This window comes from Pagrus pagrus (genome assembly GCF_965226575.1).
Source record: "Pagrus pagrus genome assembly, chromosome: 18".
In the NCBI taxonomy this organism is placed as follows: Eukaryota; Metazoa; Chordata; class Actinopteri; order Spariformes; family Sparidae; genus Pagrus; species Pagrus pagrus.
In genome coordinates this window covers 23,354,482-23,371,826 of record NC_140202.1, presented here as the reverse complement: position 1 = coordinate 23,371,826, position 17,345 = coordinate 23,354,482, and the positions used below count along the sequence as shown (strand labels likewise).

General features: G+C 41.2%; 2 protein-coding genes across 2 annotated transcripts; both read right to left on the bottom strand.

Moving 5' to 3' along the window:
- Nucleotides 1-1,661: 1,661 nt before the first annotated feature.
- On the bottom strand, nucleotides 1,662-6,762 carry golga5 (golgin A5). Its single transcript, XM_084382267.1, has 13 exons — nucleotides 6,576-6,762; nucleotides 5,123-5,782; nucleotides 4,574-4,774; nucleotides 4,264-4,483; nucleotides 4,050-4,173; nucleotides 3,747-3,950; nucleotides 3,459-3,629; nucleotides 3,241-3,369; nucleotides 2,994-3,092; nucleotides 2,631-2,850; nucleotides 2,359-2,458; nucleotides 2,182-2,245; nucleotides 1,662-2,093 (listed from the first exon to the last, which is right to left on the bottom strand). Exons 2-13 carry the CDS (start codon nucleotides 5,772-5,774, stop codon nucleotides 2,013-2,015), a joined length of 2,265 nt encoding a protein of 754 aa, XP_084238393.1. The 5' UTR covers nucleotides 5,775-5,782; nucleotides 6,576-6,762; the 3' UTR covers nucleotides 1,662-2,012.
- A 1,020-nt stretch (nucleotides 6,763-7,782) lies between these two features.
- rtf1 (RTF1 homolog, Paf1/RNA polymerase II complex component) lies at nucleotides 7,783-17,233 on the bottom strand. The gene is made up of 18 exons (XM_084382260.1): nucleotides 16,921-17,233; nucleotides 14,700-14,810; nucleotides 14,447-14,597; nucleotides 13,317-13,518; nucleotides 12,992-13,109; nucleotides 12,651-12,762; nucleotides 12,423-12,561; nucleotides 12,147-12,324; nucleotides 11,892-11,974; nucleotides 11,284-11,371; nucleotides 11,041-11,148; nucleotides 10,872-10,949; nucleotides 10,510-10,631; nucleotides 10,093-10,150; nucleotides 9,872-9,949; nucleotides 9,670-9,768; nucleotides 9,008-9,122; nucleotides 7,783-8,885 (listed from the first exon to the last, which is right to left on the bottom strand). The coding sequence occupies exons 1-18, from the start codon at nucleotides 17,002-17,004 to the stop codon at nucleotides 8,779-8,781; spliced, it is 2,031 nt and encodes a 676-aa protein (XP_084238386.1). The 5' UTR covers nucleotides 17,005-17,233; the 3' UTR covers nucleotides 7,783-8,778.
- Between the last annotated feature and the right edge of the window lie 112 nt (nucleotides 17,234-17,345).

Below are 17,345 nucleotides of genomic sequence, written 5' to 3'. Positions count from 1 at the left end.
AATATTTCTTAGGATAACGTTTTAACCCAGATGACAGAACGTGTAATATCTTCTTTTCGTGCAATATGATACGGTTCAACAGTACATTTTGTCCCATCAGAAAACTTTCTTCTTCTTCTTCGTCTTCTTCTTCTTCTTCATTTTCTATTCAAGAACTTAAAATACATACAAACAATTCATACAGGTTCAATATTCCAGTCCATCCTCAGCACAACCAAACATCAACAAACAAAACAAAATAAAACACAACAAAACAAAGCAAAGTTTAGAGGCCTGCTAATTAAAAGGATTAAATTTGATCCATTTTCCATGGAAGTCAAATATAATTTCAAATCTGTTACTCTAAAAGTGTGACAGGGGGGCAATCTTTCAAGCCATTTCATTTAATAAATGTAATATTTTGCTAAAATAATAATTAAATTAATTATATACATTTCCTCTGGGGAGAAGTTTGGATTTGTTAAAGATGAGTAAAATCTCAATCTTTGCTGGAGAGACATCTTTTCCCAAGCATTCCTGAAAGGTATTTCTGTAAGTCAAGCCAAAAGGCAGTAGTATGGAAACAATCTGAAAAGACATGTTCAATAGTTTCTCCCTCACAGTCACCAAAAGAGCATCTGTTAACATCTTCTTCTTATTATTAGTAGTAGTATTTGTGTTGTTTTTGTTGTTGTTTTATTTATTCTCTTACATATCTAGCATGCATTGTTTTTTATACAAATTCTGCATATTTTTTAATCTTATAAGGTCAGTAAGATGACAAATGAACCTGACTACGCTTCTGAAAAAAATAACTAAACAATGAGCTCAAATGATTTTTTTGGAGTTTATGTTTTTTAATCACTATTGACATTTTTATTAGAGCCTGGCCGATATTTATTTATTAATTATTTGAAGCAACATTATGTAGACATTGGAATTTTGTGTGATTTGGCGCCCCCCACAGTTTCTCAGTGCAACACCACTGTCATAAATACAAATCCCAGGTCTGACAGTTTGTAAGATGTAATGTAGGTGCTAACTACAAACAAGTAACATGTATGTGACACTGTGATCCTACCCTCTCACTGACGTGACAGTGCAGAAACAAGTGATAGGTGGGGCAGAGACACCATTTACCCTGTTACAAGACACTGTACCATCAAAATGATTTTGAAGCTGTTATTTTAAGGTACAAAAAGTTACATGTTGTTTTAGTGTTTATTCCTACAGGGACAAGTACATAGTGTAAACTGATGCCACACACCACAGCATTTAAAGCCAAATCTACTTTGCAATGCCTGTCACTAGATGGGCCTTTAAATACTTAAAACTCAACAATACATTAAAAAAGACAGTACAAACACAAACCCAGCAAAAAATATAAAGAAAATACAAACAGAACAATATAAAACAACAGTTATAATAATGCAATAAATTTAATGCCATGTGTAAAACCGGTGAAGTTCCCCTTATGTTAATTTGTGGCTGGATTATCTATTAGAAAAGTGCCAGTAGCTCAGTTGGTAGAGCATGCACAACATGTACAGAGGCTGTGTCCTTGCTTCTGCAGCCCACAGTTTGAATCCCACCTGCAGCTCCTTACTGCATGTCTTCCCTCCTCTCTCATTCCATTTACCGTTAAATAAAACAATGAAAAGGCCAAAAAAAGTGCCAGGTAGTGTTGTTTCTTCTAACTCATTTATTAAAAGACTCTTTTTTACATAGTGTTAAATACAATCTCTCAAGAGAACAGAGGTCTGAAAGCAGATGATGAGAGGAACAGATGTGTGATCGTGTTTGATTTAATGTCCTTTCAGCAGACCACCAATACAATATATCACTCTATTTATTTTAAAACCCAGTACACTTTTCAATTAAGAATGAATCAGAGGAAATGTCTTGAATTCATAGCATTTCTGTGCAAAACATGGAGAGTCAGGACCCAGAGCCCAAATTCAAGCAGCTTGTAGCATCCTTATACTGAGGGCCATATACCAGACACCTTTAAACAACTGTTAAATTCAAGCCTTCTATCTTCCGTCAGGATGACCGTGGTGCATTTCTGGTGTGTAAGTCAGGAGAACAATCATGACCCACAGGTGCAGTACTGCCTGTAAGAAAAAAAGTTGAAATGTTGTTTATTTCTTTGATTAACCAGTGTTCATCAAGATGGAAAAAATGTATGTTTCAGAGACTCACCATGTACAGGATAACAAACACTCTGGCCATAGGGTACCGCCTCAGGAAGATACCCAGTCTGATGCTGAAAAGACACATTTTTCCATTTATCACCAGAGATCATATCTCACACAGGAAAGAGTTTAATTATATTACACTTATGGTGAGGATATAAAAAATACTGCTGTGACTTGTTACCTGAAACGGTCAATGGTGCTGGCTGCCTTGCGTACTTTGCCATACACTCCCGGACTGTCCTGATCACTGAAGAGGATTGGTGTGTTTCTTTGTCGTGCACCTAAAAACACAGCCCACAGAAAAAGAGATCATGAGTAAAGAAGTTACCAGTCGAAACTAAAATTTGAACTATTGAGCCCAATAACACACAAAGAAAGAAACAAAAGGACATGTTCCATTGTTTTGGCTGTATGTTCACAAAACCCATTAACTGTCATCTAAACCTCTCCTACCTGGTCCCTCTAGGCCACTCATGTTGATGGCTGGCCCTCCACTTTGTCCTCCCTGAGCGCTCTTCAGCTGCTGTTCCAGACGCTCCAGCTGGAAGACCAGGGAGCTTTTTTCGGTGCCCAGAGCCTCCAGCATCGTCTGCTTCTGGATCAGCGTCTCCGTCAGCTGGTGGAGACGATTCTCCAGCTCTGTTTGGCTGTTGCTGATAGTCTTGTTGGTTAACTGGAAAAATACATCATCAGTGCTGTTTATCAAATTAGAAGCATTTACCATATGCTACGCTACTTTCTGTCACAAAGCAGATGTTGGCCAAGCCCTGACCCGAGAAGGAGGCTCTGCATTTGTACCATTTTAAAGTGACTGACCTGGTTCCTGAGTTTTTGAATTTCGTCTTCCCGGTCCTTCATTCTGCTCTGCAGAGTGGTTTTGGCTCGATGTTGCTCTTCCTCTAGGTACTGCAACTCCTGTGATTTAAGAAAAATACAAGAACATCCCAAATAAATTAGGAGTTTGGTCAGATGAAAAATAATTAATACATTTTCAGGAGAAATACATCGTGACAGTTTGTAATTTTCTGCAGCTGCCATTTAAGAAATCATCCCTCTCCCTCACCTGTTTGTAGCGCTCGACCTCAGCCTCCATCTCCTGCTTAGCTCTGTTCTGTAAGGCCTGTTGCTCCTCGAACTGAGTCTGCTGCTCCCTCCATGACTCTGCCTCCATCAGGGCCTGATTCTCCAAATCCTGGAAGAGAAATCAACAACATCTCAGTTATCTCAATAACCTCAAACCAAAGATGGAAAGAAAAAAAACACTTGAAAGCAGCATCTCACCTGTATTTCTGTCCGCAGCGTGTGCACTTGCCCCTGTAGTTTCTGGATCTCCTCTCTCTGAAGTTCCTTGTCATGGCGCAGATCCTCCAGCTCCAGAGCCATGGCCCCACTGCCGTCTATACTGTCCAGACCAGATCCCTCCTTCAGACTGCTGATCAACTTCTCTTTGGACTAGAGGATCATTTAAAACATGATCAACACAGGTTAAGGTACGTACCGTATGTATGTAAAACAAAACTGGCTTGAAAACGATTGTCCACACTACGTATGAAAAACAATAAGTCTTACTTGTAGGATGCGTGAAGCTTTGTGCTTGTAGTCTTGTAACTCCTGTTTGGCCGACTCAGCTGCAGCTTTGGCACTTTTCAGTTGCTGTTGGAGTTCATCAACCCTGAGCTTCTCCTCTCCACCTCGCCGCTCTGTTGCAGACACCGTCTCTGCTAGGGTCTGCCTCTCAGCCTCCACTTTGGACAGGCGGCCAGCATACTCAATCTGCACAATTACAGAGAATTAAGACGTCTAATAATTTCCATGTGTTCAGTCTAGACTTAACTGTCCTGGATTAAGGAAAGTGGATGAAGTCATGTGCACCTGCATCTGCCGGTAGCTGTCCTGCTCCCTCCTGAGAGATGTTTCAGCCTCTCGCAGCCTCTCCTGCAGCGTTTCGAGAGCTTGAGAATGCATGCTGCTCCCTTCTGTGTGGTCTTGCATAATTCTGAAAACATATCAAGAAATATCATATCTAAACCAATTCATAAAAAGCTGGATCTCATCTCTAATTCAAAAGGTGGTCACAGGAGCATACCTTAGCTTTTCCGTCTGTGCCTCATCTAATGCAGCACTGCGGGACTTCAGCAGCTGATCAGCTTCATCAAGTCTGATTTTCAGGACTGCAAGTTGACCGTCTTTGGCAGAGAGGGCTTCTGTGAGGTCATCAACCTGTGACCGAAATTCCCGTAACATTCGGTCAGTCTGAGACTGCTCTGAGGTCCATCTGTCTGCCCGGAGACGTGTCTGGTTCAACTCTACATGAAAAGATAACCATTTAATCAATACAGAGGGAGAGGCGCAGAAATGTACGCCATCATTGTCATCTGTCTTGTCTAATACCTTACCATCTTGTAAGTCTTTTGCTCTCTGGATGACTGAAGCCATCTCCTGGTTGAGGGAGGCCACCTCACTGCGCAGCAGCTGATTCTCCAGACGCAGACTAGACAGGATCTGGCTCTGTGGCTCCTCTGTGGGAGGAGCAGGAGGCTCCTGCCTGCTGGACTCCTGAGGGACAGCCAAGCCTGAGTCTGAACTCTCAGGTGTGTCTGTTGTGGCCGAGTAGTGGTGAAGAGAAAACACAGAAAACTATTATTCAGATATGTTAAATGCCTGAAGAGAATCTGGACGTGCTATTTATGAAAATAAGGAAAGAAAAACATGTCTGACCTCGGGGCATTTGTGTGTTTTTCACCAGTCTATCTACAGGTAATAACACATTAATCTAGATGTAGTAGTATCTAGATCACTTACTCACTTAACTTAACTCAAAATACCATGTTTCAATACAACTATCACACTACAGTGGCAGTATTAACAAACATATATCAACCATTTTAGTAAACACTGACTGAAAATGATGGAACCTGTGATATGTAGTGTCTAATTATTCCTACCTTGGCTTTGTTCTTTAGCAGAGCTCTCCTCTGACGTTTTGATGCTGTGAGCAGACAGTGAGCTCATGCTTGAGGCCCTGGATACACCCCTGGTTGAGGGGGGCGTTGATGGGGCTGAGGGGAAGGCATGGGGACTGGTGGAAGGAGGAGGTGTGGGGTTTTGGGCCTCCGTAACCGGAACTGCCACTTTCACAAGTTCTCTTCTTGAATCGCTCCTGTTGCTGACAGGAGGATCAGAGCTGTTCAGAAAGTCAAAGAGCAGGTCATCGTCCACATCCTGCTCGCTCTTTTTGCGCCGCACAAAGCCAGATGAGATCTTAGCAGAGTTAGCCGCACTGCTGCCAGAAGCAGAGGAGATACCGGCCATGTTTGCAGTAGCACCCAAAAGCGTTGCATTGGATTTCTTGATGTTTCCTGCTGCTGCAGAGATGAAGCTCGGTGCAACACTGGAGGATGCAAAGTCATGATGTGTCACAGCTGCATTGGTCTGGTACCCTGCGGTGTTGTATTCAGGTTTGTCAGTTGATTCTTCCTCATAGGATGAAAAGGATGATGATCTTCCCTGGTTTTTGGTCAGGGCAGTGGCAGCTCCTTGGTCCACTTTATTCAGGAAGTCTTCAGCCTTCCCGGCCAAGTCAGCAAACCAAGACATTTTGTATCCTAATGTTAGAAACATAAAAGCTCATTATCACCACTGAGGTGCCTTTAAACAAGGACATAACCCATAAATAGAGGTAATGATCTTCAAAACATACTGTACACAACTTCCACACTCCTATCACAGGTATCTCCATATAAACTTAGCTAGTTGGCTGCAAAGTTACAGCATAATTTTCTGGGTAAATCTACATTACAGAGTGTGGTTAACAATGCTTAAACACAAATCTTTATCAATAACATGCATTAAGCTTCTAACTACTTCTAACAAAACTTCAGAATGACTGTAGCCTTGGACATGCCCATAAATATTGGATTAATAAACCGTCTTCATCCAAACACAAATATATGGAGCATCCAGGAGCAGCCATTTGTATTGTATTGACTGAATGGGAGTGTATCCCTTTTAAACAAACAGTGACAACACCCAGTGACAGATGGTTATGGTTAAGATCACTTAAGGTCATAACTAAAGTTAATACTCTCGTATTACTCTTTGTAAGCAGCCTGAGAGACGAAACTCAGGACAAAACTCCCAAGTGAATTTACAATGTCTGCAAAGCTAGCATGCTAGCTCAATAACTCAACAGAGCCAAAGCTAGCTACTTATTTATATTATTATAACGACAGCGCATTGTCTCCGGCACAGATACGTGGACATGAAGGAGTTATTACAAAAGCCATCAGTAGCTGGACTCACGTTATCATAAAACGAGTGTAAACACAGTTGGGTCAACATCACTGCTAAAGCTAACAGGCTAGCTGGCTACTTACTGAAAGGAGGCTTCTAACGTACCGTTTGAAACGACGTCCAAAATCTCAAAATGTCCCAGGCCACCAGGCTACCGCCGGGGTTTAACTGGTGTGCATGAAAGAGTAATATCGTTTGGATAAACACGGTCAAATGTCATTATCTGTCAAAGAGGATATTGGTGATCTTCTCAATACGTGGACCAGGAAGCCCTGCTAGCAAGGACCCCACAACAGAGCGACTGCAGAGAAGCCTGATCAAAAACTAACCAATGAGGTTTCCAATGCACGGCACCCACCTCCTTCTTGTGTGTAAATTATGCTCCTGTAATTAAAAAATATATTTTAAGTCATGGTAAACAAAGCTGATTTAGTATTTAGTGCATTTTTTTCACGTAACAAGCAGATACTTTAAAAATACTGCTCATCAACTGGCAAAAAAAAAAAAAAAAAAAAAGGAGCTATATGTAAGAATTTTAATTTTATTTTTAATTATCAACAGAATATTAAAAAGTAACTGTTGACATTAGATCGTTTCCACGCTTCCCATTCATTGTCTAGGCAAGCAGCTATGCAATGCATTCTGGAAGTGTATCATCGCGTTGCCCACTCCTAATTTGCATGAAATTGAGGTCTCGGCTACTTTATGCAAACCAGGGGCGTCCAGTGTGACTCGCCGCCTCGTGTAAACGTTTTCAGGCACACATTTCAGTTTACTATTTCCGTAATATAAGAAACATTTCCAAAAAAGCCTGCATGTTGGTCCGGTTTGAAATCTTGGAGCAGGCGGCACACAAGTTAAGGTTTGTCCAGTCAGGTGTAGCCTGTAAGTGTTGGCATGGTTTTGCTTGTTTTGTAACCAAGTAACCATGTTCAGTAACAGAGAAAGAAACAGAGAAACTTACATAGAGCACCTTTAAATGGAAACTGCAGACTGTGTGCTACACTTTCTGTAATGCTACCCACTTCCATTTTAGAAGCAGAAATACTGAAATAGAAATGAATAGGACTAAATTTCCCCCTGTAAAATGTTCAAGCTGCGTTGTTTTCAGTGGACACATTTCAAAGATAAGCCCACAGAGTCAGAGCACATTTTTTAAAGTGATTATGTAAATGTCTCCACACATCCAATATGTGATGCTTGTGAAAACATTTCTAGTGCAATAATAGATATGGACACAGGAACAAACAAAACTTTTTCTTTTCAGTCTGGTTAATAAAATACCTAGAAAAGAGATCAACTGACACAGAAGTTATGAAACAGTGCCTCTTTATTTTTTCCGCACTCACTCCAAAATGCATATTTACATGGCATGCCACATCAATACAGGAACTGACTATGGACACAATCGATAACACATAGAATCTGCTCTGGGAGTTAAGGGCAGGGGAGTTATCCCATGAACAACCAACCAAGAGATAACAGAAACAAAGCAACACTTTTATAACCAGGTCAGCCATAGAAAATGGTTCCTCTTAAACTGGGTTGTTTCAAAGACTTAAAAATTGATAAATGTACTGAACATGTACGGAACTTTTCACGTGTTTCACGTCGGGCTGGCGTCACAGTCCAGTCGGAGATGGTGATCATCTACAAAAAACCCCCAAGGCTTTTAAAATTCAGGATGGACTGCAAGGGCACATGATCACACATTGATAGGGAGGGGGGGATTTACAACAGTAATTCATCGTTGGTGAGGCTCCATTAGACATCCAGTCCGGTAATATCAAGATGCCTCAACAATCTAAGTCTTCTAAAATAGTGTCCTTGTTCAAGGTAATAATCCACAAGCGCTGTGTCCTTTCAGAAAAAAACAAAACAAAAATGGAGTGGACTCCAGAAGATCCAAAAAAAGAGGGGGGGAAAGAAGTTAAATACATAAAAAAAACACAACTCAGTACACGAGTTTGTGTGTGATTATGCAAAAATAACAAAACAACAAATATCTGGACAAGATTCTTCTGAGAGAGATCCTTTGAGAAAAATGTTGTCTTTGCTCAATCAGTATTTCCTCTGTGTTCGGATAAACAAACAGTCTGTTGAATCAACATTCAAACACACGTCCTCTGGGAGTCTCACACACACACACACACACACACACACACACACACACACACACACACACACACACACACACACACACACACACACACACACACACACTCTCTCTCTCAACCACACACACACACTCTCTCTTACACAGCCAATTACACATGCAATGTGGATTCTGAATGATGGACTCTCCGCATCAGATCAGCCCCCTCCGCTTCTTGTAGTCCTCCAGGTTTAGGGACCTGCGGGGGGCGCCGTCCTTCACCGGCAGCGCGTTGGAGCTCACGGACAGAGATTTTGCCTCTGCGGAACGAGAGGGAAAATAATTCTACTTGTTTCTAAAGTCCTGCGGTTTTAACATTAACGACCGCCTTTGCGCTGCAGGATGAGGGAGTATAAATAAGACATTGAAAAAATCATCTTACCTGCATTGGGAACCTGTAGGTCAATCTTAACGTCAAAATCGTGGACTTTGAACAAGTCCTCTGAGAGGTCAGTGGTTGGCTTGGGAACATCTTTGTCTTTTGGGTTTGGTTGACCCTGTAATATAACAGAGAAAAAAAAAAAGAAGTTAAGATACTTTAAATTAAAGAAAATGTACTTCTGCAAAAGTAGAAAGTTGTTCTCTGCTTGGCTTTTGCACTTTTTCCTTACATAAAGTCAGATTTAGTTGATTTTCATTGTCAAAAATGCATTTTAAGCACATAATCATCGAACTTGGGGTTGTGTAATATCAGCTGAGGCCTTGAATGTCCTGTTGTCCATCAAGCCAAAAAAAGTCTGCCTTTACAGTACTACAATGTTGACTGCGGCCCACTCTTTCAGAAAATGTATCTGCCAAAAAATTGGCTAAATAAAATTTTAAGAGTCTCTCTTCTGATGACTCAAAAGCAGACAAAAATAACAGCAGCATGGCAATGGAGCGAAAAGCTCACAGTTTCCTGTTTGCATGACATATGGCTTGGAACAGGATTACAACCAGGATTTTGGCAAACAAATGAAAGTGAAGTAATGACTTCAGCGTTCACTCTCCAAACATCTTTTATATGAAAACACTGGGAGTGCCTCTTAGTATTCGTCTACTCACCAGTTTGTTCTTGTCTCCACCAGGATCTCCTGCCGACCCAGAGCCGTACTTCTGGTTCAAGTGAGCAAGAATAGCTGCGTGGACTGACGGGTCTCTGGCCTGCAGAGATAAAATGAGCAGGACAGGTTCACAAAATTAGATTCAGCAGTGTTCATTAAACTGTTCATATAGAAAATGTTAGAAATAATAAGAGAAATCTTACATTAGACACCATGGTGGGTTTACACTGTCTTCGTGTGAAAGGATCCATTTGTTGGTTTTTGGCATTTTGTCCTTCAGCCTGCGAGAAAATAAATGAGCAAATAAATATCTGGATATCTTGAACAGACACTGATGACTTAAAATAACCACAGTTTTCATTTTAAGTATAACAGCACCAATATATGAAATAATAATAATAATATGTATGAAGGTGAAACTTACCACAAGAGCTTTCTCAGACTCAACAATGTTCCAGCTTCTGTTCCTCTGATTGATGTAGCTTCACAACAAAAAGACAAAACAATTTCAAACCCAATCAGCTCCAGAACAAAGACTATTTTTTATAAACGACTGAACATTAAAAACATGACATGAAACAATCCTCAGGATTATTTTGTATTGTTGTGGAAATGTACTTCCCAGCGACCTGTAATGTTTTCAGTCAGTGATAGAAAGAAATACACCACTGCTGACAGAAAACATTTGACATAAGCTTTTGCAGCAATTAAGAATTTTAACTGCCCAATTAAAACAAACTCTGGACTCTTAGTATCTGAAGCCAGGAAGACTTTCCCCAGTTTTATTACAAAGAGCCACTCCAGTGAGGTTTAAAAGTATTTTTAACTGCAGCTTGTGTACCTGATGGCAGAGATGTTCTTGGTCCTCTGTCTGTCAAGTGCTTCTGCCCTCTCCTCAAGCTCGTTCAGCTCATCCTGGATCACTTTCACTTTATCACCGTCTCCACTCTCCTCTGCCATGGCCTTCAGTCAAAACAAATAAAAATGAGGAAGTAGGAAGCTGATAGCCACAAACAGATGATACATCTGTGCACAGTGCAGTTGCTTTCAGCGTGTACGTTTACATTTTTTTTCTTTGGGATACTTGTTAATAAATTATGTGGATTATATTAAAATGTAAAAGGTTGCTAAGATCATTATAAGCAAACTAGATTTTCTACATATCATATTTCACGGACGTACAAGCAAGTTATTTTCCTTTACCTTATCTTTGAGTAACTGCGTTTTCTTCATGGCATAATTCGGGGGGGCTTTTCGGAATCGGTCCTTCTCTTTAACAATCTGCAGCGAGTAAAGACAAAAAAACATGTTAGGTACCACTGAATAAGGCATGAAACCAAATTAATCATTTAGCATCCAGAGACAGACTCACATCCTCTATGTCTTTGTCATTGAACTTATAGTTCAGAGCTTCTTTGATCGACTGCTCCTTTTTGGTGATTTCGTCAAGAGTCGGTACCTGCATTGAAGCGACGATCATCTAGAGAGAAAAGACATCAACACACAAAACCTGAAGTTGTACCATCTATGACGGCTCCTCATGTATGTCTTGAAGAGGTTCCTACTGAAACTGATGTTAGAAACAACATATTTTTGCTTTTTCAAGCAGACTTACCGCCTCTTTCCACTTCATGAACTCGCTTTCTGTAAACTCCTGATTTGATACAAACTCAAGCCGGAATACCCGCGTGTCACCGCCATGCCTGAGGAAGATTCACAATTATAAAAGTCACATTTTTGGTAAGCAGGAACAACGGAAGAGAAGGTCCTGATTCTTGATCATTTGCTTTAGATGGTTCGTGCAGATTTTTTGAAGTGAGGCTGTCTGAGGTGTTTATCCAGCACGCTTCCAGTTTGGAGAAGCAGACAAGAGCTAAACAACGTACTGCTGCAGACGGGGCAGAACCAAAATGTATACACAAAAAGTCACACAATAACACAAACAACCCAACCGATTTAGGCAGCGGCAGGCCAGCAAATCCAATGTTCTGCAAGCAGAATTACTTTGTAATTTTGTACTGTTGGCTTCAATTCCCTGTCAGAAAGGGCTTTCTGATGGCCAGTTAAAGCGGTGAAAATATTATATTATATAGCTTCCTTCACTCCTGCTACCTCTTCAAACTGGGGCGTGTCGACTGAGGATAAGTACCTCATACAACCCCACTTTAAAAAATCTGAACAAACCTTTTATTATGTTTAAAGTGACTGTAGAAGTAGACCTACCTTAACTGTAATCCCTTGTTTGTTCGTGTTGATCCAAGTTGGTAAACCTTAGCCGTCTCTACGACATCCACAATTTCAGCAACCTTTCAACAACAAGAGAGGACAAAGATTAAATCTAACTTAATTAATCAGCTTTTATTTAACTAAATCTATTTCTACTGAGTCTCAGCTCTTCATTATCACCATTATACGAGAGCACATTGCTGTTGAATATTAAAAACTGTACAAGAAATGTTACCTAGAAGCGAAGCTTACCCTATAAACTGGTTTACTACTGTTGTTTCCAATCCCTATCCTAACAAAGCAGCCAGTCACAGTCTTAGCAAAGAAGGGCATGTGGCACCAGCGCTCCAGCTTGTGTCTGGACAGGCGGACCCGGTTGAGCTCATCTGGTAGTGAAACAGGCTGCGACTTCGGTGGAGTTTCTTCTTTTCTGTTGTCAGAACACAGTTAAGACGTTACTTTAACTCAAAAGAGAACAGAGTGGTCCTGAGCTGACGCTTAAAAGACTTGGAGCAGTTTCAGACTTACTCATCATCATCATAAGATGACGAACGCGAACTGCGGTCACTTTTGACTGACGACTTGTCATCATCTTCCTCCTCTTCCTCCTCATCGTCAGAGTAAACCTCGCTTGTCTTCAGAGGCTGGCGTTTGGCCAGAAGCTCCGCTGCTCAACAAAGAGATGAAATGTCAGCAGCTGGATCTGATTGAATTGTCACAAAAATCACGTCATAAAGAGGTAAAAGTCACACCCACCTGTTTTGTTTTTCTTCTTCTCACGTTCAGCTTTGAGTTCTTCCATGGCCTGGGACTTTTTGTCAAGTTTTTCGTCACGCTTGGATCGTCGCTCCTTGTTGTGTGACATGACCTGGAAATAAAAGAAAAAGCAAGAACAATGCAATCAATACGCATAAATAGATGAAACAAGTGAAACATCAGGCAAAACACTGACAAAAGAGTGCAGAGGTAATGATATACTAATATTTCTTCTTTATGCTGATTTGTTAAGAAAAACTTTCAAACTCCGACATCATTCTCACAGTGACACATTTCAATACTACAACATCTAATACCGTTTAAAACGTCCTTGAACTCACCACTTGTGTGTCTTGAACCTGAGATAACTTCCGTTTTTCTTGCTCTTCCTCCTGCTTCTTTTTCTTCTCCTCTTTCTCCTTCTTCTTCGCCGTCTTCAGCTTCTTCTTAATTTCAAAACTGTCGACACAAACAAACATCGTCTTGAGTAAATACAAAGACACACACAGCAATGACACAATGCAACACTTTGTCTTACGCATAAATGTCTTTTCTAGCAAATATGTATGACGCATTAGGGAAATTAGAGAAAAAGCAACACCAATGCTCCTTGTAAGTACATTTCACTCGTTATTTTTTCCTCTTCGCGTGGCCTACAGTACTCACCGTCTCTTCAGCACCTCTCTCTTCTCAATTCTGTTGAACAACTCTTGCTCCCTCTCCTTCTCTGTCATCTGCTCCAGACGAGCTCTGTCCTCCGCATCTCCCATCAAGTCGTCATCGTAACCATCCCTGAACACCTCGTCCTCGGAGGAGTCTGAGTCGGAGCTGGAGGACGAACTGTTGCTCTCTGAATCAGACACCTCACCTAAAGATTAAGAACAATTCATTGGCACAAGCAGCAAACGTTCAGCTGACTTCAGTTCTTATGCAGATTGCAGTAACACAAACAAAACACTACAGGGTCCTCATCAGTATTAGCTACATTTAACCTGACCAGATTGACACCAATTTCAAAAAGTTAGCAAGCGGCTGAAATGGAAGTGACGTCGAACTACTTTAAAACAGGAAAGTGAAGGTAGCCTGTCAGCTACTTGTTATAGTTAAGATGGCCAAGTTTCATTAAGTGGCAGTAGTAACTTTTTTCGTCATGACTAATAAGACACAAATGTAAAGTACAGACTGAAGGTGATTTAAATGACATTTTCTAGATTTCTTTTATATTTTGCAAAGCTACTTTTATGTAGCTGTTTTCTTTACTTTGTCAAATTAATTAAAGAGACGCCGGCTGATTTTCTTTCCAAGCACCTCTTAATCATCTTGGACACTTAAACTGGATTTTGACCAGATTTCCAGAGTGGGTTGAGGACATCATCGTGGGAAAGTCTTTTTACCATTTTCTGCATAAAGAATAGATATAAGTAACTAATCGATTAATCGAGAAAACAATCGTCAGAGTAATCGACAATGAAAATAATGGTGTGTTGCAGCCCTGGGTTTTCCACTATCCTGTTAATAGTGTGTAGCAGAACAATCTAGCACAAACAACAGCTTAGATGCTTCACTGAGTGCCAGTTGGGATAAAGGAGATGAGTGAGTGAGTCACCTAATCTCAGCCACCTGAAATACCTGTGGACATCTCACCCTGGATGATGTCTGTAATCTAGACCTGTGTAAAATGCCATTAACCCGAGGACGTGTAGGCCAGTTTTGGGGTGAAATTTAGGTGTTGACATCTGCACAACTGCAACCACAACAAGTTCCTTCCATTTTCACCACAAACACTGAAGACATACCCTCCTCTGGTGCGCTGCTCTCTGCTGAGCTGTCTCCATCTGAGCTGCCAGACGCCGTTGCTTTATTAACCTTCTTCTTTGTGGCGTTTTTCTTCTCAGACCCTTTCCCTTGCTTAACCTTCTTTTTGCCTTTGGTGCCACCCACAGTCCACTAGACAAAAGGAGGGAAAAAAGCGTTTCGGTTATTAAATAGTTGCAACTGACAGAGAACACTGGACTTCAATGTGCTTGAAAATAGATTAATCTGTCGTACCTCATCATCACTATCGGATGTCTCAGAGTCTGTAGAAGCTGCAGGTTTGCTGACCGGCTCTTCCTGCTCACCCGAATCGACCCTCTTCCTCTTCGCCAAGGACAAGAGCTCCTGGAAGAGAGAACAATGTGATGTGATTCAGAAAGAGCACCCAGTAAAATCATAATCTTGCTACGTGTAAAAGGCGGGAAAATGCCTTTTGCAAGTGTATCATTGCTAATCGTTTGGGTATGCGTATTGGGTGATCTAAATCCAAGTGGACATCTCTAAATGCAGGTGTAAATAAATGCAAACCATGTGGAGGATGTATTTGGATCAGATTTTTCAAGCTACATTTAAAGGTGAGAAGCATATGTCAGTATATAGAGTAACGGTGCCCCTGATTATATGGATTATAAGGACTGACTTATCCACTCTTGATTTGCATATAGCAGGAAAAATTTCCAACACACAGCTGTTTTGCCAGGCATGGGTTTGAAAGCTTACTGTCGAGCTGAGTGGGCAGGAGCAAATGTGTATTTTGGTTATGCAGTGGTCAGTTTCCCCACAGGTAAAATAACATGTGAGCAAGGAAGCAAAATCCTGTCACAAGTAGTCATCAAAACACATTCTGATGGAAGGCGTGAGCAGCAATTTGTGGATTGCAACTGGATTTATGCAGAACTTTGGTTCAAGCTGCTAGTTCGCAACAGAGCCTGAATGCATGTAAACAGGACCATGCAGAGGCAAGAGTGTAAGGCTAAATGACAACACCCTGAAAGTGTACGTGCACAAAGCTGAGCTGCGTCTCTGTTGTAGGAATGTGGAAAAGCTGAAATCCGTAGAAAAGGCCTCACAGTCGAGGTGCAACCATTGAGTAAGCTGTATGGATTAGGGAAACCAACCAATGCTGATGTTTTTAGTTGTTATTGTGTTTTTGTTGATATTCCCTCCCATTTCTGCCCAGGAAACCGAGAAACCATATAATAATAAAAATAACTGACTTGTTTTAAAGTAATTCAGCCCCTCATTTAACTATCTTTGAAAGAGCAAAAAAAAAAAACGAATACACAACTACCTACTCAATGATAAGAATTCAGTACATACGCACATTAATGTGCCAGTGCACAATTGATGCCACACAACAGATTAACATCGGCCACTGCCATTGATAAATGCCATATTATTTGCAGATAGACCGCTGACAGTCAACAAGGCCGAATATCAGTCGATACCAACTAACAATAGTTACAATATCGGTGCAGATAACGATGTGATCAATTCTTATAGTTTCTTAGCCTTTGTCGTTCGGAGGTTTTATCATTGGTCACATGATGATTTCAATGTGTTGTACTGAGGCTTGCAGATTTAAAATGTGTAAAAAGGGAAGCACTTGTACATGTACTCTTCCTTAAACTCATCTCCAGTAGTTAAATGCACCTATTCTGAACACTGCACTGAACAGCTTATATATATATGTAAAAAAACCTACAGATGATTTGAGTTTACTGAACTCATCAGTTTTGCACCACTTGTGTCTGAGCACAGTGTACTGTCAGGTAATGTGCATGGAGGGTTACTAGTGGTCTAAAATGACTGAAGCAGTAGTCCTGCACAGCTCTTCACTCAGTTTGCCAGGGCTTGTTTGACAACAACACCGAAATAGACCTACGGCCCTGCGCCCATGACGTCATTCAGGAGATAAGGTTCTTCTAGCTAAATCAAGTGCGACTCCAGCACGGCTTCAGTCTGTGCAAACACGTCCCGTTGTTGTTAGTCTGAAAGCTAACAATGCATTTCCCCCCCAACAGTGCACGGCTGTAGTCAAGCAGCGTATACTCGAAACCAACAACAGGCCCGTAGCGCGGTTTTTTCGTTGCAACATAATACTGCAAGATTGCTAGCGTTGAGTACATCTCTCGGAATGTAACCTTAACGTTAGCATACCGTAGCTGCCTCATGCTAAAGACACCGTTTTCTGTACAGCCTCACACACTTCCGTCGGTGTTGAACACCCCCCCACAAACGTTTGAGAAAACCCAGCAATTTATTTGACTTCAAGAACGTCGTGTTTACTGAGAAAGGAAGCAACGGTTGTAAATAAGATGGGCCCCACTCAGCTTGTTCAAGCGAGGCCAAACACAGCAGCGCAGTCAGTTAGCATACATTAGCTTCACCTCAAAGTGTTGACAACTGAATAGGCGATTTTGGTGGAAACAAATTAAGAAAAATGCGAACCTACCTGATCTAAATTATCGTCACTAGCACTGTCTTCGGAGTCAGAGTCAATTACGACCCGACCTTTCCGTTTCTTTACATTCACCATGATTAGCTGCACGGCTAACCTGCTAGCTACCTCTGTGTCGTCTAAATGTTTGAGGCTAGCCGCTGCTGCTACCTAGCTAGTCGGCTCTGCAGTCAACCACACAAAGGCACTACTGAGCATGCGCGCTCGCACTGATTTCATAGTTATCGCTGGGTTTTATATCTTTGTCAATAAAATTTAATTCTTATTTGTACGTGCGCGTACTATAATTTTTATTACTGGAGTTTAGATGAAGAAAATTAAACAGCCAGTCTGCAAGAACATTGATGTTTAGCTGAAACGGAACTACACATCGACAGTGACTGTGTCGGTCAGGACACATGTCTTTGGTGCACCGGGGC